Genomic DNA, 24,029 nt, shown 5'->3' on the forward strand with positions numbered 1-24,029 from the left:
CCAAACAGGAGAAACTGAGTAAAGCACCAAGAGTGGTAATGTATTTCTTCGCCAACTTACCTGCAATGGTCCACCGGAATCGCCCTGGCACGAGTCCTGCCCACCCGTCTCGTGCCCGGCGCACAGGAAAATGTCCGGTATGAACTCGTGCCGGCCGGCGCGCAGGAACATCGATTTGCACCGGTCGTTGCTCACGATCGGAACGGACACCTGGGGGTGGGGCGAAAAGTGAAGCGAATATTGGGGCAAAACAGGTAAGTGGAAAATAATGGCAGAAAAATGCATTCCTATGAATACTAAACGGCTCTCATAACTCAAGCACTTGTGTGAGTGTGAGTGTGAGGATCATAAGCAGCATGAAAAGTTTACGGTTTAGGGCGTTAAGTTAAGGCGAACGGGAGCGAGAAAACACAGCGAGAGATTCTTGGATGCATAAAGGAGCGATAAATATGTAACCATCTGTGTGGGGTTTGGTTGGCAGTGCTGGTTTTTCACTTTTTGTTTAGCGATTTATTAAGATTTACATAGTAAAATCGTTACCAGCTTAACGATCCTTCCAACAAATTCAGAACATTTAATATCAATCCCGGTCTTTTGCGCATGTAATGAAGTTTTAATTAAGCATATTTTTTCCCTCCGAGCACTGTACTTTCGGAGCCGTAATAAGTAACTTTGTGAGTGATGTAGAGCTATTCACAAACTCCCCCCGGGGACCGAAGAAAACCCTCCGCAAAAAGCTTCCGATCTTCTTAGAATCAATTAATTATCAATGAACAGCGAACGAAACTATCAATGCTTAATGTGAGGCAGAGCATTCGCACCAGCCATCAAGCGGCGTTCCATCATCCAACGCCATACGTCAGTGTCGAAGGCGAAACCCAGTTCCCTAGCGGACTGCCGGACCTAATCACGCCTGTCTCACCCATTAATTAATGTTGCTACTATCGTTTCGGCAAAAGCTTTCTATCCGGAACGCTCTACTTCATTGCACCGACCGGACACTAGGGCCGAAGGTTTCCTGGGAAACTAATACGAGTTTCACTGGAAGGTATTTAATACACCTTATGGTTGCAGGGAACCGGAAAAGGGCTCCAAAGGGGGGGGTTTCCCGATGGTAAATTGATGCTAAGGGAGTGTTGTTGGTGTCAGCGATACTGTTCAAATATGTCTGTGGATGAGAAATGGGGCAGGAAACGGAAGGAGTATCTTCAGGTGCATTATTTAGCAGACCTTGATGCTGATAGGACACCGGATACATTTCGGTCGTCCAAGAAAAACTTTTTCGTCTAGAGATACTCGACGCCGATGAGCTACGATGTTTAGCCTTCCATTCCAAAGCTTCCCATAAAACAGATAGATTATTTGAGCTTAAAGTAGGGGATCTATGGCCACACCTGTTAAATCTCGCTTGGGTAAGAAGGGTTCAATCTCTGAAAGAATGAGCCATCATATGCGTCGCATCATTCATGCGTTACACCCGGATTGGGTCTCGCATCGTACAATCCTTCATTCGTAACGAGCCAGCTCATAAGCCACCTGAAGGGATGGATAAAGTTTTCGCACCGATTCGCACGATGGTTTGCCGAAAGGAACAATACGCTCCAACCCCATCCGTTCCATGCGGAAAAACCGCTCGAGGAATGACAAATCTTTACCGACGAGCGACGAGCTCTGCCGAGTCTTTGTGACAAATGGCGGTTCGTCTTCTTAGTTTCCTAGACGCCCTGGGCGAGCACCTGCTCGAGCGGTGAAGGTGATTTACTCAAAAGCCCACAAGAAGCCGGGTAGGTATAATAGGCGTAAGCGAACTACTAATCTGCCGCAAAAGAACAGCCCCGGCAGTACTGGCAAGCCGTTTCCGCTTCTCGCTTATCTCGATGGCTATTAAAAGTTTGCTTGAGCACAGGACGCTTTCCAGGGTAAACCCGTTTCCTTGGTTGCCCAAAACATTGATAATGATAGGGAGAAGCGACCGAGCGACATGTTGATAATGCCAAGGCTATACGTGAATGCTTCAGTCGGTAACGAAATCCCCGTCCGGGGTAACGAACGCATCCTTAAGTGAGGTGAAGAAAAGTCTTGAGCTGAAGATTGATTGCTTTCGGATGGGTGAACAATTAAATCCCATTTCGTCTCTATTCGATTCGAGCACTAGTTTGGCCAGACTGCTTCGACGCGAGACGCGACTGTGTCCTAGAAAGCCCCAATTGCTAGCACAAGGAACAGTTCGTAGATTGGTTATTTTGTCATCCATCTCTTGGCATTGGAGAACCTTTCCCTTTTTTCGCACGTAAAATCGATCAAACACGTCATTTATTGGTGACTTTTTGAAGGCCACAGGGCGGTGTCCGCAGTTCCGTGGAGGCTGGAGGCGTCGCTTTAATGCTCTCTAAAGATGATGTCAAATTCAATCAACTAACTGAATAACAGATATCGATGGAATTGTGTTGTTTCCACTTCCCTTCTTGGTTTTTGGGGGGTTGGGGATGATGAATGGGCTACATTGAGCATTGGGGTCAGAAAAGAAGCCACTTTTCCGAGTCGCTAAATGGGATCCCACATTCATCATCATCAATTAGACAGTATCGAGGGAAAATGGTGAGGTCTGAGAATCGATTTTTCTATGCTTTAAAGTATCGTTGGCCTACCATCTTCTGTGCTCTTATGCTACTACATAATGTGATTGTAGAATTATCTGTGTTTCACACTCAAAACTCTCATAGCCTCGGGCATAGCCTCACAAACCATCACGTCATAAAGAAGTGTGTTTTTTACCATCATTTTCCACAAATTTTCTTCCCAACACACCAACAATGCGAGCAACACATTTCGCTTCTCTCTTAACCGGGGCCATTTTTCAACGGGTCCATCTCCATATACGTTTTCGATGGAGATCGTGTTGTTGTTTTGCTTTCGTTTAAAAAGGCTTCTGCCATCGTTGCGCTCTGCCCGGCAAACACAGCACCATTTCCCAGAAGAAAGCATGCAAACCACGAAGGAATCTAACGCTCGTGCAAGGAACGTGTTTTGAAACATCGTACAAAATTACACGGAACTCCGTTCCTATTATCGGCTTTCTCTGGGCTCAAATCAAATCTTCCTGGTTCGGTCGCAACTACTACTACCAGTTCACGCGTGGAAAAAGCCATTTTCATGCCATTTCGATCGTATTACGTTGCGGGGGAAGGCACGGGATATCACCATCGTTTACTCACATGACGTGGGGCATCAGCCTGGTGGTACGATTTTCTAACATCGACAACAAATCATTCCCAACCATCCTGCCCGGGAGGTTATTTTTTCCTCCTCCATTTTGAATGTTAGCCCACGGGTAGGGGTTTTCGTCCACGAGATGGGACGAGTCTCGTATGGCACTCTTGCTTTGAAGCTGAAGTGATCCCGGTTCCCGATTGCACGATGCCCCGTCTTTTCTAACGGTCAAATCTTTCCACTTTTTTCTCGAGGAGCCAAGCCAATGATAAGATTTACTCCCGCTTCTTTGAAAATGGAGAATTTGGCATCCACCAATGTATGGTGCGGATATTTGTTTGAAATATATCTCCACCATTATGTACGGGGCCATAAATTCAGCTGCATATTGTTTGACTGTTGAAGAGGGTGAGGAACATTTTTAAGCCGTTATTGATATGCCCGGTAGCATATGGACCATCTCTTCTGCCAGTGAAAGAATCAACTCCCTTTCTTGTGCGGGTTTCCTTTTTTCAAGAAATGCACCTTAGATTGAATGTATTTGATCAATGGATAGCTCGGTTGGTGGTAGCACTAAGAAAGCTCCCGCTTACAGTCGCCAAGCTTTACGTGTCACTATCACACGTCGCCGTTCGCATAAGCTATTATGCTTTCCTTATTCCTGAGGTATTTCCGGGAAACGGTACGCTCCCGCAGGCCACCACAACTCAACTAACACGCTGAGTCAATGGCTGTGTCACAGAATGTGGCTTCGCGTACGTGATAATATCTATTGCCGTTTTGGACTCGGCCAAAAGGAGGGGAAGAAAACATCCAGAAAAGGTGAGCTACACCTTACCCGACTGGAAACGCAGAGCCGAGCGAGCTGGCCTTTTTTTTCTTGGTTCAAACGGAAACAGAATTCGTGGATTCGTGGCTGCAGGTAGCTTTTGCTTATCCATTCTTCCAATTCTATCCTTGCCCAGGAGCTTCTCGTCCACGTGGCGTGGTGTGATAAAAAATTTATTGTTGTGATGTGGAAAAGGAAAACGGTTTGATTTCCGCTTCTTTCGCTCGATTTGCTCCAGGAAAAAAGGCGAATTTCTTTAAAGGCTCGTTAAAATAAGAAAGGATCTTAACTGCTGTCATCCAACCTGTAGGAGGATTAGCCTTTTAATTTATCTTAATGGAAGCATCCAACTTTAAAGGTGCTCAGATTGATATTCGGCTAAAAAGGGAGATAACTTTCGCCGACACATTCTTATCTGCCACCTCTCTGACGGATAATAGCGAGCACAAACCCCGAAAAACTTCCAAGTCCTACTCAAGCGATTGAGCCCAGCTTTCACACCAGCTTGAAACGGTGTCGCAACGCACTTTCCGAATCTCTATTCCATTTCCTCTAATTATCATTTCACCACAATGACAACCACTTATCACTGTGGGACGGGCTGGTCGCGGCGAAGCTCCGTCGAGGGAGCTCTCCAAAATAAAATGGCGTTAAACAACCTTGGGCATACTTTGCTTTTGTAGAGCGTGAGGAACCACTCGAACACAATCATCAGGACTTTTTGTCTATCCTTTTTTTCTTATTTGGTGACTTTCTTTCGACCGCGGGATGGCACAGAACGAATCGTTGCGGTTGTGGTTATCTTGGATTATTGGGGTTTCTTTTCGGTTTCTTTTTCGGACCATCAGTCTAGATGCTCACGCGTTCTTTATCAAGCTCGTTAAGGGATTGAAAACCTCAATCAGTGACATCAACCGTTCGAGCTAATGGATGGGCATTCATCGCTAACGTTGTGTTTTATGAAGGTCGTTAGGTGTATTGTGGTGGTGGTGGAAGCGTAAAACCACATTAAAGTGGTTGATTTGTTATAAATATTTGCGAGTAGAGCAATAAAGAACAAGCAAAAAGTATCAGCGACATGGTTGCTTATCCCATTAGTTTTGTCAAAATTTCTTATCACGAGGGATAAAAGTAGTTTAAAGTATAACCGCAGCATCTCAACTGCTTACAATATGATCCTAATTATCCAATAGTTGCTCAAATAGATGATCAAAGCAATTCCTTCCTGAGAGGATGACACTTTAAAGTCAGTCCTCGGTCTATTCATCTCCCATTCTTTGTTCTTTGTTCTTTCATATTTCCTCAAAGCACAAGCATAAAGCAGATGAATATAGACAGCGTGCTAGCTAGAGCCAGAAAAAGCCGAGAAATTGCGCCACCGCTTCTTCCAACTGTAGACGCTTGAGAATCCTTTCAATGTGTTTCGCTGTATCACAAGCCTTAGAGGGACGCAAGTTCATGAAGATAAAGGTGATGGAGATATGTGAGCCTCACAACATCATTATCACGAGCTGACGCATGACGATGGAAGCTTAATGCGAGAAAAAAGAATTTAATTCAACTCTGTAGCAAAAAACTTTTGCCACGTGAGCAAAGTCACGATTTTTCTTATTGTATTTACCAACCAAGCAATACCACTCATTCACTTGTCACACTTCTTGTTGACCTTTTGTGAACCATGGTGCACAATTGATGTTCTCGAGTGTGGGCACAGAAGCCAATCGCGCCTAAAAACCCGCAAAAAGTAAACCGATGGAAATGTTAAAGCATTCATTTACCCTTCGGGTTTTCGCGGTGAAAGGGTTGATGAGAGTGGAATTGATTACAGGCACATTCCACAGCGACAATATGCCGCCTTTTCTCTCTCTCTCTCCCGTTCCAAAGGAAAAGCTTTGAAGAACTGGAAGGTGAAGTTGTAGAAAAAAGAAAAACCCTCCCGTTGCCGAAACGAATTTCCATCTCAAGGCCCACCACCAAACCATTCTTATCGAGAACCGACATAGGCCATCTTCTTAATATAAAGAGTACCGCTGCCTTGGGACGAGAAATAAATAACTAAAGAGATGCTGCACCTTACCCCCTGGGCCCAATGAGGTTGGGGAAGAGTGGCAATAGGGGATTTGGAAAACGGAATTGTTCCAACAATCTTGGGAGTGATGAAAGAGGCAGACCGGGCACACGAAGCCGTTGGCTTCGAATCTTCAATTCGCTCAAAAGGCTGAGCACGAATGGTGCTTGCTTTGGGTGGAAGAATTTTACTCCGAATGGAATTTCCTTTGCCATCCGAAAGCCCCGGCGGTTTTGTGCAAGGATCGTCGAAACAAATGAACGAACGAGCGAGCGAGATGGCGCTGGGAAAGCGATATGAAAAATGCAGTACAAAACGGTCTTGTGAACGGTCGTCGTCGGAATGTTCGTCGGAGCGAATACCAGGGCATCATTTTAACCTTGGTCAAACTCATGACGAATGCTGCTGCTGGGTACTGAGTTATGTAGAATCGACAATGAGCAGGGACGTTAAGGTGCAGCTACTGCAATTGCTCGATCGGGTGTATTATCGTAGCACTAGCTCATACCAGCATTGAAACCTTGACTTACAGGCCTCAGTTTACTAGTTTTATTTGCTAGAAAAGCTTCCAGCCATAAAGCTTTTTGAATACAATTATCGTTAATTGTTGCATCCCTTATCTCATCGAAGATTAGCATATATTCTCGAGAACTCAACGCAATTTTCTTATCCTTTTTTTTTCTCCCGACAATTCTCAAATGAACTAAAAACTTTTATTCTGCTAAAGTTCCTGCCGAATCACTCGCAACCGGAACATTTTCGCATCTCATGATTCTAATCAATTAACACCACCACGGTCTGGAAGCTGGAAGCAGATGGATGGAGAGTACTTCCTCGCACCACGGTAAACTCTAGCACTCGCGTGGTAGCGACGTGGTAGAGAAAACTTAATGCTTTTAAAAGTTTCCCTTTTTTCTGGCGCGATGTGCACTACGACGATGACTACACGACGATGGTCTGCCGGGAAAATAGGGTTATTTAGCTTCTTCAAGACTCCGCATGACTTCGTACGAGACTCTAAATGGCTTAAGAATGACGTTTTAAATCGAGTAAATCGTCCGAATCGTCCGGAATGTGTGTGCGAGAAAAACAAATTCTTCAGATAATTAATTTGCATTGAATGCCGAAATGGAAACTTAAAAACGGTTCTTATTGGATTCTGTAAATTTGCCAATCGTCTGTATGCTGTAAGTACACGGTCTTTAAATTACCAAAGAGCTATCCATTCCTTCGCTATTCCATATATCAAGCTTGCCGATGGATCATCGTTCGAAGTTGATTCAGTGCAAAACCCATCTACAGCATCACGTTTGGCAAACAAACCAAATTCCAAATGAAAAAAAAAACCCCGATTCCATCCCGTTGCGATTGACCGATGTCCGAAGTCAACATCCAGCACGTCCGCCGGACGATGGACTTTATCCGAATCGGATCGTTTACATGTACGGTGGGGTACACACACACAAAACAGAAAGGCTCCGTTGGCCACTCGAAGATATGCGGTTGCTGTTTGTTTTGCTAGCACAAAAGTTCATCTTTTGCTTTTCGAACTATTGATTCCGAAATTTATCGAAAACTTCTCGCCAACTTTAACCAGCAGCAAGCAGCACGGGATGGTGCAAGAGGTCCTCCAGCTCGGATGGGGATGCTTTACCATCGGGATTCATGCACTAGATAAACACACAAATCACGACTTTCGTAAAGTCATCCTTTCTGTTCGTCTCTTCCAATGTGGTTCTTTTTTTTCGGCAAACATCTTCGTAATAGCAACTTTCTTACAAATGCCATTAACAACGGTGGGATAAAGTCGCAGAGCAACAAAAAAAACTCTATCAAAAATCATGCTCCGTTCGTGTGGCTAACGAATTCTGCCCAAAGCTAGCGTTTGGGCTGCTTGCAGCTTGTAGAAGGAAGTATTAGTTTTCACCATCGATGCCCGAAAAAGGAAATCGAATCAGGGCGAGGCACGGCACCACAAATCGAAACGTACCGAATGGACACGGAAAATCATCCAGCGCCAGGCAGTGAAAGTCATGGGGAGCCATTTCATCAACACACCCGGGTACGACTTCATTCGTGACGTGACGATGCTATCGACGAAGTGCTTTAATACATACAAACGAGCAAGTGCTGCGTGCTGAATGGGGGATCATGTGAGAGAAAGAAAAAAAACACACACTCTCACACACACACACCACAGTGAGGTGGGAAAACTCTTGTCCCAGCAAGGCCAAAATGAAGTTGTGAATGCGGCTCTCGTACGTTCTTAATTAATTCCTACGGGAACGGGGGAGTCACACACGAGGAGCACTCGTGGTGGGTATGCGTAGGTTATCCTTCCATGTCTTCTAGCCAAACTACCCGCCGTACTGCACGTGCTGGTTTGACACGCGTGAAAGGATTGTGTATCTCTTTGGCCGACGGTTATGCATACAAATCTGGCCCAAAATCGTCCAAACGCTTTTTGCCATTTTGACCTTTTTTTATTTCTGCCGTCGTTGGCAGAAGAAGAATGAAGAAATCAATGCCTCGTAAGGCTGGGAACGTTTTATGGCTACAGAAAGTTACTTAGCACGTACTCTTTGTGGAACTGTTAATGCCATTCTGGGACGGGGGAAAATTGAAAGTCTCGGTGCACTCGGAGAGAGAGAGAGAGAGAAGTTTGTACCGTAAATAATGATCAGACAGAGTGGAATGCTCGAGGTGGAAGGTTTAAGCCAACATGGAATTTGGTAAGTTCCGTCTCCAACTGAATATTATTATCATCGAAAGCAGGGATTGATACCGACGGACCCTTTCATTTTTGTTTTCCCTGAGCTATGCATCTTTCTTTGTAAGGATATACTTCACGAGTAAGGAACTCTGTCGCTTAACGAAGGTTGGTGTCATATATCAAATAGACAAACACACACACAAATAATAGGAAAAACGCATGGTCGGTCCAAGCAATCGAAGAGACAAACGACTCGAACATAAAACTTGTCAGCATCTTAAGAGACGGATCGGAGAAAAAAACCCTCCAAAGCACTGTGGTACAGTCGGACGAGCTTGGAGAGGGTAGCCCGATGCCAGACGGTTATTGTCATTGATCTCATCGTCAGCATATGCTGCTGACGAGATAAAAAGGAAAACAAAGTGGTGGTCGGGATCAGAAGGATTTTTATGGCTACGTTTGCTGGAGAAGTCGCAACGTATCGAATTCAAGGGATAAATTAAAGCATTGACATTGTGCTGTGTATGGTTACTCACAACGGAGTATTCAGCTCACTGTGTCACCGACATAGGGATCCTACGTATAGTCCCTTACCTCTGTCTGTCTATAATATTGTAATATTCACACTCTACTAAGGATGGCTTCTGTAAATACTCAAACCAACCAGCAAAAAAAGGAAAAAAAAATGGCCCCAACAGTGAGAAAAAGCTCCATAATTAAGATACCGCACCGCTGTGCATTTAGTTTTGCAGCAGCACAATGGTGCTGTAGCACAATGCAGCATGCAACGTGGCACTTTTAAATGAAGAAACTACAATCATTTTCATTCTTCTCCATTTTGAAAAAAAAAAAAACACAGAGAAAGAGTATCGCGTCTTCAGTGAGGCAAGCTGGCTTCAGGGGTGCTTCTGGCATAAAAGCATTTCATCACAGCTCACAGCAGACAGGCAGACAGAAAACACCTCAAGCATCTTTACACAGGGAAATGGGAAAGTTCTACGGTGCAAGCTACGATGATGGATTCAACCATGCAATTAAGGTTTCCGTGGAACGTAACTTTAAAAAGCGTTAGATTTTTCACCAGGTTTTGCTTTCGGGAAATAAAGTGGAAATGTGACTTTATATTCTAGGAGACGAATGGTATTTGCCACAAATAAACCCTAACCCAGGACTTAGCAAATCATCGGTAGGAACCAAATGAGACAAGCAACGCCATGATCAATCCATTCGAACTTCACTACATGGATCAATCATCAACAGTGAAGCTGTGGTGCTTCAATTGTACCTACCTCTTGCAGCACGGATGGCAATGTGCCGCCTTCGCTCAGCCGACCCCAACCGGTAACGGTCGCATTCTCGCCGATCAGCAGATCGTCCGTCGCCGGCAAACATATCGGGCTGATGTGCGGTGCAAAGACGAGCGGCTGTTCCAGCTTCACCAGCGCCAGATCGAACTCGTACGTGAAGAAGTTATACTTCGGATGGACCACCTTCCGGGCGACGCCACGCTCGATGTATGGCAGCTGTTCCTGCACGTGTGAGAAGTCGTACTCGCCAACCCGTATTCGTATCTGCGACGTTAAAAGACTGAAGCAAAAAGCAAACGGAAATTGGAAAAGGAAAAACCGGAATGGAAAGCAATTAGGAACAATCAATACACCAGCACACACACCCAAAGACACACCCAGTTCGAACCGGATGTGTTGTGGATGGTCAACTTCAGTGCACTTACTCATCGACACAATGGCCTGCCGTCGCTATCCAGTTGTCATTTATGACGGCTCCCCCACACCGGTGGGTGCTTGAGAATCCGAAAAATGACGTCCGCCGCACCGACACCTGCCAGGGCCAGCGTCCGAACGGCGCATTTTTGCCACCGACGATCCTTGTCTCCGGGCGGCCCATCGTTTGAATGCCGCATTCTATGGCACCGGCCGGAAATCGTTATCATCGTGTGAGACGAACAGAAGAGAAAATGTGAGCGAATGTGTGTGTGTGTACAAAGGGGGACATCAGAAAAGTGGTTTTCCTCCAATCAACCGTAGTCCACGAGACGACATTCGAAGGAAAGATGTGTGCACATCCAATTTGGAAAAGTGAGCTTCAAAAAATCGAAGTCAAAGCCGAGAGGATCTTACCAGCGTTTCTTGCTGCGGAAATCGTGTATCGGCCCGGTGCCGTTGTGTAGGACGAAAGGGACGGCGCGGCATCGTCGACGTCAATCACAGATGGGGATGCTGCGAGCAGTTGCGGACCTGTTGAGCTGCTGGAAGCGATGGTGGTGGTGGGCTTGGCCGTGGTCGTTGTGGTGGTGCTGGTGGTCGTGGACGGTGTTGTTGTTCTTCGTGTCGTAGGCCTTGGAGTCGTGGTGGTGGTCGTCGTCGTCGTCGTTGTCGTGGTGGTAGTGGTACTAGTGCTCGTAGTACTTTGCTTAGTCGGCTTTGCCTTAAATGGTGCAAAATGCATACAGCAAATGTAAATACGGCGTTGTAAAAACTGTGAAACGCAATCAAAGCGATGTTTTGAAGCTGCCATTGCAATTGCACAAAACCAATTTAAAATCCCAACTATCCATACTCGTAGCATTCCCAGAACTCAGGTCAATTTTCTCATTTTTCCCCCCACCGAAAAAAAGCAGCATCCCGCGCCACTATACGTACCGATGGTTTTGGTTTCAGCACGGTGCTTTGAATGTTGTTCGAGATGGACAGGATCGGTTTCTTGGACGGTTTGTTTGGTTTCGGCGGTTTCGTCCGCGTAATGAAACTCGGCTCGGTCGTCGCCTGCCAGTGGGTGGTAAAGACGCCTGCAGCAAGAGGAAGAGGGCAAAAGGAGAAGTAAAAAACGGAACCACATCACAAACAACCCGACAAACCATTGTCGGAAGCAACACTCCAATATGACACACGCCACACGGTGTTTACCGAAGGAGCTTAAGTTTTTTTGTTTGTTCACGAAACCTACCCGTCGCTGCACTGGCCGCCATCTCCTGGTCCTGGACGATTGGTCCCGATTGCTGCTGTACTAGCGTCGATAAGGTAGAATGTTTATTTACAGTGCCTTCGGTTGGCTTTTGACTAAAGTGATTGCTGCCGGTGACGAATGTGCCACCACTAGAACTACTAGCGCCGACGCCATTGCTACCGGTCGAGGAACCATGGCCGGGCTTACTGTGATGATAGGTGCTGTGATGTGACTGCTGGTGATGATTGTGGGACGGCCGTATCACCAGCGTTCCACTGCCATTCGGTCGATAGATGGTCGTGTAGCCATTACTACTGACAAAAGTACTGTTGAGTTTAATGGTTATGGTGTCGGATTAGGGTGAACCCCGGGCCAAGGGAATTAATTCGGAAGGAAGATTCCATTTCCATTGTGACGCGGTAGAGGCGTTGTGGAGCAGGTTGGAATGAGTATTGTTTTGGTTGGCATCAGTTTTCAGTTGGAGGAATCCCGCAATCCGTGTTGTAGTGGCACACACCGAGGTAAAACAAGTTAAAGGGGGAGAGACATATGTAGGTTAGCTGCTGCTTGGACACACCATTAGGTGGGGAATGATTAGGCAGAACGAACTGGTTCGTTCGTTTGTTGCTTACCTTGGCCTTGGTGGTTTATACTTCCCACCCTGGTATGGTGATGGCGTCGGTTTGGGCCGATAACCCATCAACGTCTGGTGGTGGTTGTGCGGTATCACATTTTCGGTGAGATTGTGCGAACAGCAGGACCCGAACATGAACTGGTCCATGCACATGCCCACGTGCTGACCCTCGGATTTGATGCATTCCCAGACGAACATGCAGGTCCCCTCGATGCTGTTCACCGTGCAGGGCTTCGGGTTGATCTTGTAGTTGTGACTAGAACCGGCGGCCACACCGGCCACACCCGCCACCGTCGGCGTATGCTCAACAATCCAACAGCAGACCGTTAACAGTAGAATCGATGTCTTCCATCGACTCCACATGGTGGAGATGTTCAGATCTGCAATTGATCGAAGGTAGAGAAAACGGTGTTAAAGCGCATGGTAGAACATAAAGAACAAAAAAAAAAATCTTCTCCCCCATAATCGAGCACATCAATTTTCTTGCTCATTTGCTGAGCCCTTGAAATGAGTCATGAACAGCAAACAGTAAATCACAATCAATGGTGTGACAGCTCGCCAGGGAACGTGTGCTGGTGTGCTAAGCCTTATGCAACGGGTAATTGGCTGGAGACTTGGTGCTCGTGTGTTTGAGTGCACCCCCAATCATCCATTCGGCCCCATTTATGGCCATTCTCCCATTGGCGTTGGCGTGTACTTCCAAACCGTCCAAATCAACAAGTTGCGCAACGACCAACACGCGCCCATCGCTCCTTTCTCAAGCCGGGCTAGAGCAAGCTAAAAATAAAGCGAATCTATTCCCCCCCAATAACTATAGTGACTATGATCATGACGATGAGGACGCTGAAGATGATGATGATATTGATGCCGATGGTATATGTTTACAAACAACCGGTTGACACCCGGGAGCCCTTGTGGTGCACGAGTGCCCAACCGGAACACATGTTGAGCGTGAGCCAATGCAACGCATGCTCTGTGCTCTTCCTTCATCGCGAGAGCCGCATAAACTTCGATGGAGCATTTAATGCTTCATTCGGGTGGTTGGTAGCTACGCAACGACACGATAAGCATGGAAGTGTGCGTTTTACGCGTGGGCCAACCGGTTTCGATGCGTTGCGAGAACTGAGTGCCTTGAGTTCATTTCAAACCAAGAGTGCCGCCAGTCGGACAAACATTTAACGGCTACATGAATGCCGGAAATTTCGAGATTCTTCGGGTTACTTCTTCTTCAAAAAATAAATGCAAATGCACTGTCACCAAATGCATTCGGCTGCAAGAATATAGGTTGTTTTTTTGCATTAAAGAATTCTTGTGCCGGTCTAAACTTAGAAACGAAAATCCCATCCATGGCGAAAACTGGAAACGATGCCAAAAAATCTACTTGCTGAAGAAAGGAAAACAAAATGCCTAGTTTTTTTTATTTGATATTTTGTTACCTTGCTGATAAGATGAAACAATTTGAGAGCAAAAAAAAAAAACACCCGAACGATAACAAAAAATCGATCATCTTCGAGGAGTGTAATCGATATCTGAATTATTAACAGAACATGTGTGCAATACATCAACCGTTCCCACAGCTTGTTTATTAATTAAGGCAATGCTCGAATGACCTTCCTTATGCATGTATTCGAATCTTATGTTTGTTTGCGGATTGTTTCGGAGATTCATATCTTGCGTTTGTTACGTTGTAATAATTTAAATATATAGGTTTCAAAAAATGTGTTTGCCCATTGATTTTTTGTCGAAATTCTAGATGGAAGAACGGCCTGGAATTATTCCTAGTCGATTTTTTTTAAATTGCTGTAAAAAATATGTGGATCTTTCTTTTTAAAACAAATGATCCTTCGAACTAAAATATAAAGGAATTACGAAAGTGAAATCTTTTACTGTACCAATTCATCGCTGAGGTACTGTTGGATGGTGAGCAACCTGAATAGAGCGTACCAAAGCTATACAATACCATATGCACAACTACACCTAAAGCTGCTACTTCGTTGTAGGCCCTGATGTCAGGGGCCTCAACTAAAGAAAGTACTCAAAGGTTTTATGGATTTTTTGAGTAAATATAACTTGTTGAATATGATGGATAAGGATAAAAATTTACAACAAAGAATTTGTATTACAGTGTATAAACAAAACAAAAAAAACGAATATGTTGAATTGGTTGCTAATCTCTGGCGCACACCAACACACTCTCAACAGCCATCAAGCCACAAACCGTATATACATTCACCGCTCAGCAGCGACGGTGTTCATTTTAGCTCAACAACTCAAGCAGTACGCATCATCGATCTTGTGCCTTGTGCGAGTGGGCACAGTGCTTTCAAGAAAACTCTATTGCGGTTTAACTACAGTGAATTTAACGTGCCTTTGAACGATAACAGAAAAACAAGTGCCAAAACGAAACATTGCGGTTATATCTAATACGAAGTGCAACAAACGAAGATCGTGAAAAGTTCAGTTCAAGTTTCAGAATCTTGTCGGTGTAATATAAGCAATCCTGTTGGATAGTGTTTCTCAAGTGTCAAGAGTGGACGGAAAACCCATCAGGAGTGCTACTGTCCTTGGCGGGGGGACTTGGTGCGTGAGAGCAGCAACAGCTGACCCGCTTGATCGTACAAAGCGTGTACAGCGCTAGAAACGACGCTCTTTCTTTACTTCGGCACACCACACGTGTACACGCATCGCTACAGCAGCTGATTATAATTAATGCAGCGAAAGACGATCGGTAGAGGATTGAAGCAAGGTACGGCGAAGATCACGACGCTACGAAGTGTCAAACCGTTGGCCCCAACGATAGTGAGGGCGTCTTTGTGCAGCGGCCAATCAACGCATACAAAGTTAACCGTATTTGCTACTGGGGGACACGGGGGAGACGATTTCACACAGATTTAACGTTGCGGGATTCGAAATTCAAAACAAATCCGGACAGTCTCGTTCGCTATCAACCCTTGATAGGGGGGCGTACGGCGATGTAAAAGAAATTTAGCGAATTTCTTTTCCATTTTGGGCGAGCCGCTTGATGAAATGAATACATTTAGCGATAGTCTAGCCATGTGTGTGTGTGTGTGTGTGTGTTAGTTGGGTGAGTGCAAGAAACGCACGGCTCAGCATATTTCGTGCATGGAAATGATCGCTTTCCAGGTTAAACCGGGGCTGCTGGTAATATAATATTAACCACTCTTTCCGTAACAAACCCATCCATACGGAACACAAAGAAGAAGCAAGCAAAGCACGCGCTGAGTGTGTGTGTGTCTGAAAGGCGAACTTCCCCGGGGGGGTCAATAAGACAGAAAGAGAGAGAGAGAGATGAAGTCGTATGTGGTTGAGGATGTTTTACCGCATGCTCATGTGCTATGATTCATGCCGGACGTACTGAACCACACGTATGGGCCTGGCCTCAGCAACGAACAACGCAGCACTAATATGTTGCCCTGTTCCTTGCCGTCGACAAGCGCAAACAAAGCGATTACGCGTGCAACGCTCGTCCGATAGCACCCACGTCGGGTGTTGTTGTGTTATTATGCACTTAAAAAGAATTGTTCAATTTTTAAGAACATTTCATGCTTATTTCAATTTGCGTTCCCGCTTCTAACTCAAAGAAATTTGTCTTGCTTTTGCGTGTCCATAACTACCTGATATGACCACTTTGGGGTCAGTTTACGATACGATTTGTTGGCGAGAATTGCATGCTAGCAGTTTTATAGTCCGCAAAAAAAAAAATCGTTACATACTCATGCGGAAGTCCTTATATTCGCTAATCAGCTTAAAGTGAACGCCGATAACTGAAAGCACTGGAAGTATTTAGTTGCATAAGGAAAAAAACCAGTGACCTGCTTACGTACTAGTATAAAAGGAAAAATAAAACTCGTCCAAAGCGTTGACAGAATTACTAAACAAGTACTTCCACAAGTTCAATCACATGACCACTAAAAAACCCCGTATCCTCAATTAGCAAACGGTCGCACACTGCTGAAATGTCTGTCGTGCGTCATGCAAAGCCTCTATCATGTGGCTCCATCATGTGGCTAGGACATGTTTCATAACGGTTCTGTCCATCACACTATCACGAGCCCCAGAACGACTGCGTCAGAGCATTTGCTAATTAGCAAGACCTCTTTTAATGCTTCTCTTATTTTCCCTTGCTCTTCCTTATTCTTGCAGCTTGCATTAGTCACCCAAGGGTTTGATTCTTCCATTTAATCTCAACGGCCGGACGCACAAGTGGGAACACCAACGAGAACCTTAAGGCACACTTACGATCCGAGAAATTGTGAACCTAGTGTGCGGAAGGAAGTGATTCGGTTTCGAAAGGAATCACTTAAACGAAACGAACGTTTATTTATTTGCATACGGTTTGCGACGTTGTTGGAGTGTGAATTACTCCCCCATCTTGCCGTGGTACGATCTCGGACGGCCGTTGATTGTGTGCTTGATTGAATAAAATTTGCCTCGAGTCTCCAGTGCCGCGGTGGTAATTTGTCTGATCGTCTCTGATCACATGTACGACACACCCCGCAGACGTTCCGTCCAAATCGCCAATCAACGAGGTCAAACGAACGCGAAATTCAATTGATCAACCATCTGACAGAGAACGTGATACGGTGAGACGTGGTGTAGGCAACTGGCCGGGACAGTGCAAAATTGTTGTAACACATCTTCAGTTACAAAATCCCGACCCGATACTTGGCGACAATCGCGTTGGAACGCGTTCTGCCTAGCGCGAAAATAGAACACCCAGCATCGCAAGCCAAGTTGAACGATGGCCACGAATACACTCGCGCTGGTGTTCGCGATCATCGCGTCGTTATGTTTGGTCGAGGCAGCAAAAATACTGGCAATCTTCCCGGTACCGTTGAAACAACACCAACTAGTCTACCGGCCGCTGATCGAAGAGCTTGCCGACCGTGGCCACGAGATAGTGCTAGTAACAACGGATCCAATCGAGACGACCAACGGATCGCTTGATCGTGTGCAGCAGATTGATCTTAGCTTCGCCTATCAGCTACCCGTATTGGAGCAGCTGGGCAGGGTTGGATTGGATGGGCGTGACATGCTGCGAAACATCTTCGACGTTATGCGTACGATCTCGGCCGAAGAACTGCAGCATCCCGCTATGAAGGAGCTTATCAACTCGGCCAGACTATCGGCGGATGCTAGCCGCTTTGACGTCGTCATGGTGGAGTGGTGTGGTGTCACACTGATGAACGCGTTTGCGGAACACTTCCGTGCACCGCTGGTGGGCATCGCCAACGGGGGAGCGTTCATCAATGCGCACGAAGCGCTGGGCAACCCTAACCATCCGATCGGCTATCCGAGCATCTTCATGCCGTTTAGCGAAGATCTGAGCCTGCTGCAGCGCATCTCGAGCGTGCTGTTCACCGTCTGGTACAGGTAAGTTTCGAGGGCGTTGGTGATGACACCGTGCCTTTAAGCAGCTGATTACAAAGGGCTACCGTCATTTGTTCGGCGCAACTCTCCCTTGTTTAGTTCCTCCATTTTTTTTTCGCCGAGCAACTCCACAATTAACGACGTGTAGTGTGTTGAATTATTCAGGCCCTGACATGGTACAGCTGGAGCAATTATAATTGAGCAACTTACCGCCAGTTACAGACATGTGACTGGTAAAGTCATGACGATTCAGCGCGCACACACACACATGCATTGCCGTAGGTCAAACCGGCTTCGATGCAGTCGCGCTCGTGCACAAACCGTGCACAAAAGTGCAAGTCAGTCGGTGCAGTGACTCGACACGACCGTCATTACCGTGGAAAGTAAAAGTGATTAGGGGAGGTGGTTCGAGACGGGGGAAACGAGCAAAATGGTTACGTTTCACAAAGCAACTCCTAGAACGTACATAACTGGAAGCTGGAAGATTGAGTGACTAAACAAACGAGGTGGCTGTATGCTCACGTCTCATAGCGTGACGTCGACGGTTTTGTTATTGTTTTGCATAGAATTGCTCGATGCAAGAATGCGGCTAGCAACAGTCCGAATCACTGCATATCCGATCACCACTCCGATGCCTTGAGTCATTGAGCCTTAGTTTAGTTTTTTTTCTCGCAGCCATTCTAGAACGTGCTAGTAGCGGAACTGTTCTTGCAATAAATTGCTGAATGTGTGTGCCAGTTTCACTTATCGACTGTATTGCCGTTTCACTTCGGTTCGCTGAAGGAAGCGAGTGCTCACTAAAGACATCAGGCACGCTCAACTTCTTCTGAATGCTTACATTTCATATTACCTACTTCCTGCTAAGTAATCGAAACGATTAGCCTTCGGCCGGCCTATTTGCTCAACCAGTGACGCAGTAGCGCACGTGAAGTGTGAGCATTTCTATTTCGCCCTCGTTAAACGTTTCTATTTTAAAACATTAAAATAGCTAACAACGCTAAAATCTCTCTTATCGCCACGGGTGTGAAGTTTGTGAATGACCTAAGAATATTTCTTCTTCACATTGCAATCCGCCAGGCATATTTGGCATAAGGACTCATCGGACAGCTATCGGGCGTAAATAGATAGCGCTATCAACAGTAGGAATTTCTCCAGTTGACACAGTGGCCTTGATTCTTTTCTGAACATCAACGATGACCGATAAGATTGCATAAGTCACCAAATTGCGCCTCAATGGGATTTGCGAAAACATTTCCAACTCCAGTGACGTATGTCCGCGTTGGTGCTCCTTATCTACCGGCAACTGATACCATGTGCTGTACGTGTTAGCCTAATCGCTACAACATTTGTTATGCCATCGCTCCAGGAGGTGCGCCTGATAAGAATTGCTTAGGGCGCTGCGAGGCTTAGAGTTTGCAAAACATAACACAACATGTCTTCGATATATGTTTTAATCATACTTTAACGTCATTCTTGTTTGCTTTCGTACAGGTTTTACTACTACACCGAAGAGATTCCAGCCCAGAACCTGATCGCGCAGAGCAACTTTGGCGAACACATTTCCGACCTGCGTCATATAGAGCAAAACGCAGATTTGCTGCTAATCAACGCGTATCAGCAGCTGGGAAACGTACGTCCCGTTGGACCGACTACGGTATACCTCGGAGGCATCCACCAAAGTCGCTCTACCGCCTCTATCGGCACAGCACTACCGGAAGATCTTGGCCTTTTCCTGTCCCAATCGGACGAACCGGTTGTGTACGTCAATCTGGGCTCTTCGCTCGGTGGAATCGCTGGACGGGTTCGGATCGAAAAAATTGCCAGAGCACTGGAGCAGCTAGATTTGGCCAGCGTTTGGGTGCTGGACGACGTCATGGATCTGATCAACAGCACGGGGCGCATCTATCAATCACACAACGTACCTCAGGAGGCCGTTTTAGGTAAGTCGTTTTTGCCTTCCACTTTTAAATTTGTTCCACTTCATTAACCATTTCGCTCACGTCGTCAAAACCATGAAGCGCTAGAGGTTGTGAAGGTTAGCGGGCAGCTTCCGAGGAGAAATTTGGTTTTTTGCTACACGAAAAAAAATAGTTCTTAGCGATATGAATAGAATATACGCAGTATCGCAACCTTTCTGCGGCGATGTCTAGAAGCTCTAGGCTAGAGGGACCTTGAAAAACTCGTTTCTTTTCGGGAATGCTTCAAGGCACGCTCTACAATGTCTTGATGCAACATAAATAAGACGAAAATGAGCGGCCCACTAGTGCCTTCGTGAGCTGCGGAAAAAGTGTGTTTCAAAATAACCCACCGCGGGACGGTTCACATGTCGTCTACAACTTTTGTGAATATTAAGTACTTCCCGGTATCTATTACGAGGCAGACTTGCAAAAGATGGATGCGCGACGATCGGCCAATGCAGAGAAGCATGGATTCGCGCATGTAGCAGGGAGGAATGTTTGAAGCAAGTCAAAACAAAAACAAGATTAGATAGATCGACGCGGGGAGGATGGGAAACTGGCGCCGTGCTTAGGGGTGGGAAAGATAAGTGCTCCCTTCCTCAATGGAACCCCCCTTCCCCCCCTCCTCCCCACCGCAAACGATCTAAATCTCAGTACTTGGGGGCTTGGCAGCCGGTTTCCCATTAGACATGTTGTTTTGCCACCGGTTCATGGCTACGTTCCCATCGACGGTGTGCTGTTTGTGTGTGTGTGTGTGAGTGTGTGTGTGTGAGTCCACGAGAGGGTGAAACGTCGTAGTAGAGCACCAGTCACACTCGTACGCACGTGTTTCGCTGGCGAGTTCATTGAGAAATGAAACCGACCGGTGACAATAACAACGCGGTCGTATCTCGAGTAGGAGGATAAGGGTTGGCAATTGCAGTGGAATGTCCACAGAGAAAAACAAAACGCATCATCAACAACACAAGCCGCGCCATGAACGCAACCGGTGAAGGGTTGAAAATATTTACATACGCCGGATTCGCTTGCAAAACGCGGTGGAGGGAAGTGATTGGATCTGAAACTTTGTTGTTATTGTTTACAACACCATTTACAAATCTGGATGAAGTGGAAGATATACCAAAATAAAATTATTATTGTGCTGTTATTGAAGTCATATTCATCCCTCTCTGTTCTTTTATTTACAGGACATCCAAAAGTGCGAGCGTTCGTCACAGATGGTGGCCAAATTAATGTAGAGGATGCGATTCAACATAAAGTCCCCGTCGTTGGCATTAGCTACTCTACCTCCTACGACCACTATCTGCGCCAAATAGTCAAGTATGAGGCGGGCATCATCTCACTCATCGATTTCGAGACACAAACGTTCGTCGATAAGCTGCGTGATGTCCTAACGAACGAAAGGTAATTTTTTCACACTTTGCCATTAAATTACAGCAATTAATTAATTTATATGCGGCATTGCATTTTTCAGATATCAAGAAAACGTGAACAAACTGCAACGCTTGCTCAACGACCAGCCCCAAACATCGATGGAGCGTGCCGTTTGGTGGATCGAGTATGTGGCACGTAACGGTGGAACGAAACCGCTGCACGTGCGCCATCTATCGTGGTTCGAGTACCTTCTGCTCGACGTACTGCTCGTGGTTGGCGTCTTGGCTACGCTCGTGTGCTCGCTGATAGCGTACGGAATTTATCGAGCAGTTCGCTACTCGAAAAGCTTACCGATGGAAATGGTGACGCGTGGTAGTCGCAAGTGCAAATTAATGTAGGAAAACTGTCCCGCAGAGGTTAGGTATTTACAAAATAGCAATAATGTTTTGCTATGCAAAATCTATAAAAAGGAAGAGATGGTTTTGTTAAGGATAACGCCCGTTATGGGGAATTATAGTTGATAATGTTTACCGCTTTTTCTTAGTTTATATCGTATGGTAATTTTGCATGCTCAGAGCAACAAGAAAAAAAAACATTAGTTTGTAGATTTGTTACATCTCTTAGACATTGATAAGAACCGAATGCCTCACACAAAACATACTGAAAGTCTGAAACGGTTTTAGGGGTTTGCCTGAACGAATTGTTAATGCCTGTGAGGGAATTTAAATACGGATGATACCTGTCGCGAATCTTCACTAGTGGAATCAAACTGTTGCGAATGTTAAAACAGTTCTAGTGCATAAGTGCATTGTGATATTACCTGTGTAAGATGTATTGTGTACCAGCATAGGTGGTATAATAAAAACAGTACTACTGAAATAAAACTCAATTGAAATTACTTTCTATCAAATTTCATTGCGTTCGACCGGAGTGATGCCGCTAAAACTTCGTTTTGAAATGCTGTCGCTTCGCCTTCTAGTCCGTTCTTCAGTATCAAATCCCTTGATCGAAGAAAATTTTAAAGCGCTTCTAGAGACAGGTTCTAAGAGCAAGATCTTGAAAATCTACGAAGATTTTGTTGCCCTACAAGTGCATCCTAGCGCTCCACAGGCATTAAACCGTGCTGCCCTTCCTGAGACCTACAGTTCCCTTTTAACAACAGATTCCTCGTTGCACGAGGAAATTAAGACCATACCGAATGATCTTCGCCCGATGGTAGTTCCGGGCATTTTCAGGGATAAGTATGGTCATTTAGACCAAAGAAGCCAGTATTATACTGATGGATCATCCTCTAAGGAAGGCACCGGCTTCGGCGTTTTTAGTGAGTCCGCCGAAGCATTTTTCAAATTGCGGGAGCCGTGTAGTGTCTACACCGCAGAACTAGCCGCAATCTTGTACGCACTATTGATTATAGCAGCGAGACCTTCGGATCAGTACTTCATCTTAACAGATAGCCTTAGCGCTATCGAAGCACTACGATCCCCGAAGGCTGTTAAGAGTCAGGATTTCCTGGTCATTAAAATCATAGAATTGCTTGGCTCCATGTTCGACAAGGCGTTCAGGATTTCGCTAATTTGGGTACCTTCTCATTGTGGAATTCCCGGCAACGAGAAGGCAGACTCACTGGCCAAAACAGGCGTCCAACAAGGCGCATTTTACGACCGTCCGATCTCGGCCCGAGAGTTTCTTCGCCTACCACAGCAACTTTTCCTGTCTCGCTGGCAGAGCATGTGGGAGGCGGATGATCTCGGGCGATTCCTTTTCTCGATCTCTCCGCAAGTGTCCCTGCGGCCTTGGTTCGATGGGCTCTCTGTTGACCGGGCATTCATACGCATGATGTCTCGACTTATGTCGAATCATTTCGCGTTGAATGCTCATCTTCAGCGTATAACTCTGGCTCAGACGAAGGTGTGTGGCTGCGGTGACGGATTTCACGATGTGGATCACCTTCTGTGGTCCTGCGTGGAGTTTGAAACCGCAAGACCCTCCTTGTTGGGCACAGTCGAGAGCATCGGCAGACAACCGGGTATAGAAATTAGAGAAATTTTGGCGACTAGGAACCTCGCTTACATGAGGCTCATCTACCGATTCGCCAGAGACAACGGTCTTATCCTTTGATTCCGCATCCCCATTATCCTTCCAATCCTAAGACCCCTACATTCCTTTTTTGTAATTCGTTGTGTTGTCCGTGTCTTAATTGTTCTTTGTAGTGCCACGGGTGGTCCGTTGACGGTGCAACAGTATCCGGGACCAAAGTCGACACTATCGTTAGAAGGGAGGCAGACTTTTCTGCAATAGTGTTCTTCATCTCTGCCTAGCCTTGATGGAGCGAGTTCGGCCTTGTTGGCGTTGGGTTCGGAGGTGGTCGGCGGGTCCTACCTCGTTATTAGCAGAAACCCTGCTGTTACGGAGGGGAACTCGCCGATAGCTTTTGATTTCGGTGCTGGCTTGGTCGAGCTTGGGCTATCACTGCTGGGCAGTTTGAGAAACACTATACAGAGGCAAATGTTTGTGCTGTCCAAAACGCTGTTTTTTTTTTGTTTAGTTTTGTTTCGCTCTCCAGATCCGATACACGGAAGGATGATCCGTTTACACACCACACTACCATCAACACAATACCGCCAGCAATAGTCCCGGACCTAAACATTTCTACAAATTCTACAATAGACCTGGATTTCCTCACTGCAATCGCCACACACCTACAACCGAGCATGCCCGGGATAAGGCTAAATACCAGGGAGGAAATGCCTTGGTAATTTCTTTGTGAATTTTTTGTTTTTGACATTTGTATTTCGTCAGCACATGCGGTGCTGACAATACGGCTCCTTGCCGTGATAATTAATAAATAAATAAATAAATAAATTTCATTGCGTTCCTTATAGCGCTCT

At 45.8% G+C, this 24,029-nt stretch overlaps 2 protein-coding genes across 6 annotated transcripts in view; one reads left to right on the top strand and one right to left on the bottom strand.

Moving 5' to 3' along the window:
• LOC118506219 (serine proteinase stubble-like) overlaps window positions 1-24,029 on the bottom strand; it is a 99,020-nt gene that overhangs the window by 1,081 nt on the left and 73,910 nt on the right. For all 5 annotated transcript variants that reach the window (XM_036043056.1, XM_036043052.1, XM_036043055.1 and 2 more), the window contains 7 exons: window positions 12,417-12,798; window positions 11,785-12,110; window positions 11,481-11,626; window positions 10,959-11,265; window positions 10,553-10,742; window positions 10,110-10,407; window positions 61-210 (listed from right to left, as the gene is read on the bottom strand). In XM_036043056.1, coding sequence (XP_035898949.1) covers window positions 61-210; window positions 10,110-10,407; window positions 10,553-10,742; window positions 10,959-11,265; window positions 11,481-11,626; window positions 11,785-12,110; window positions 12,417-12,798 — 1,799 coding nt within the window. The remainder of the gene's footprint in view (window positions 1-60; window positions 211-10,109; window positions 10,408-10,552; window positions 10,743-10,958; window positions 11,266-11,480; window positions 11,627-11,784; window positions 12,111-12,416; window positions 12,799-24,029) is intronic.
• Window positions 14,669-22,039, top strand: LOC118506220 (UDP-glucosyltransferase 2-like). Its single transcript, XM_036043057.1, has 5 exons — window positions 14,669-15,164; window positions 16,583-17,812; window positions 19,301-19,749; window positions 20,955-21,171; window positions 21,242-22,039. The coding sequence occupies exons 2-5, from the start codon at window positions 17,181-17,183 to the stop codon at window positions 21,537-21,539; spliced, it is 1,596 nt and encodes a 531-aa protein (XP_035898950.1). The 5' UTR covers window positions 14,669-15,164; window positions 16,583-17,180; the 3' UTR covers window positions 21,540-22,039.

This window comes from Anopheles stephensi, chromosome 2 (assembly GCF_013141755.1).
Source record: "Anopheles stephensi strain Indian chromosome 2, UCI_ANSTEP_V1.0, whole genome shotgun sequence".
NCBI lineage: Eukaryota > Metazoa > Arthropoda > Insecta > Diptera > Culicidae > Anopheles > Anopheles stephensi.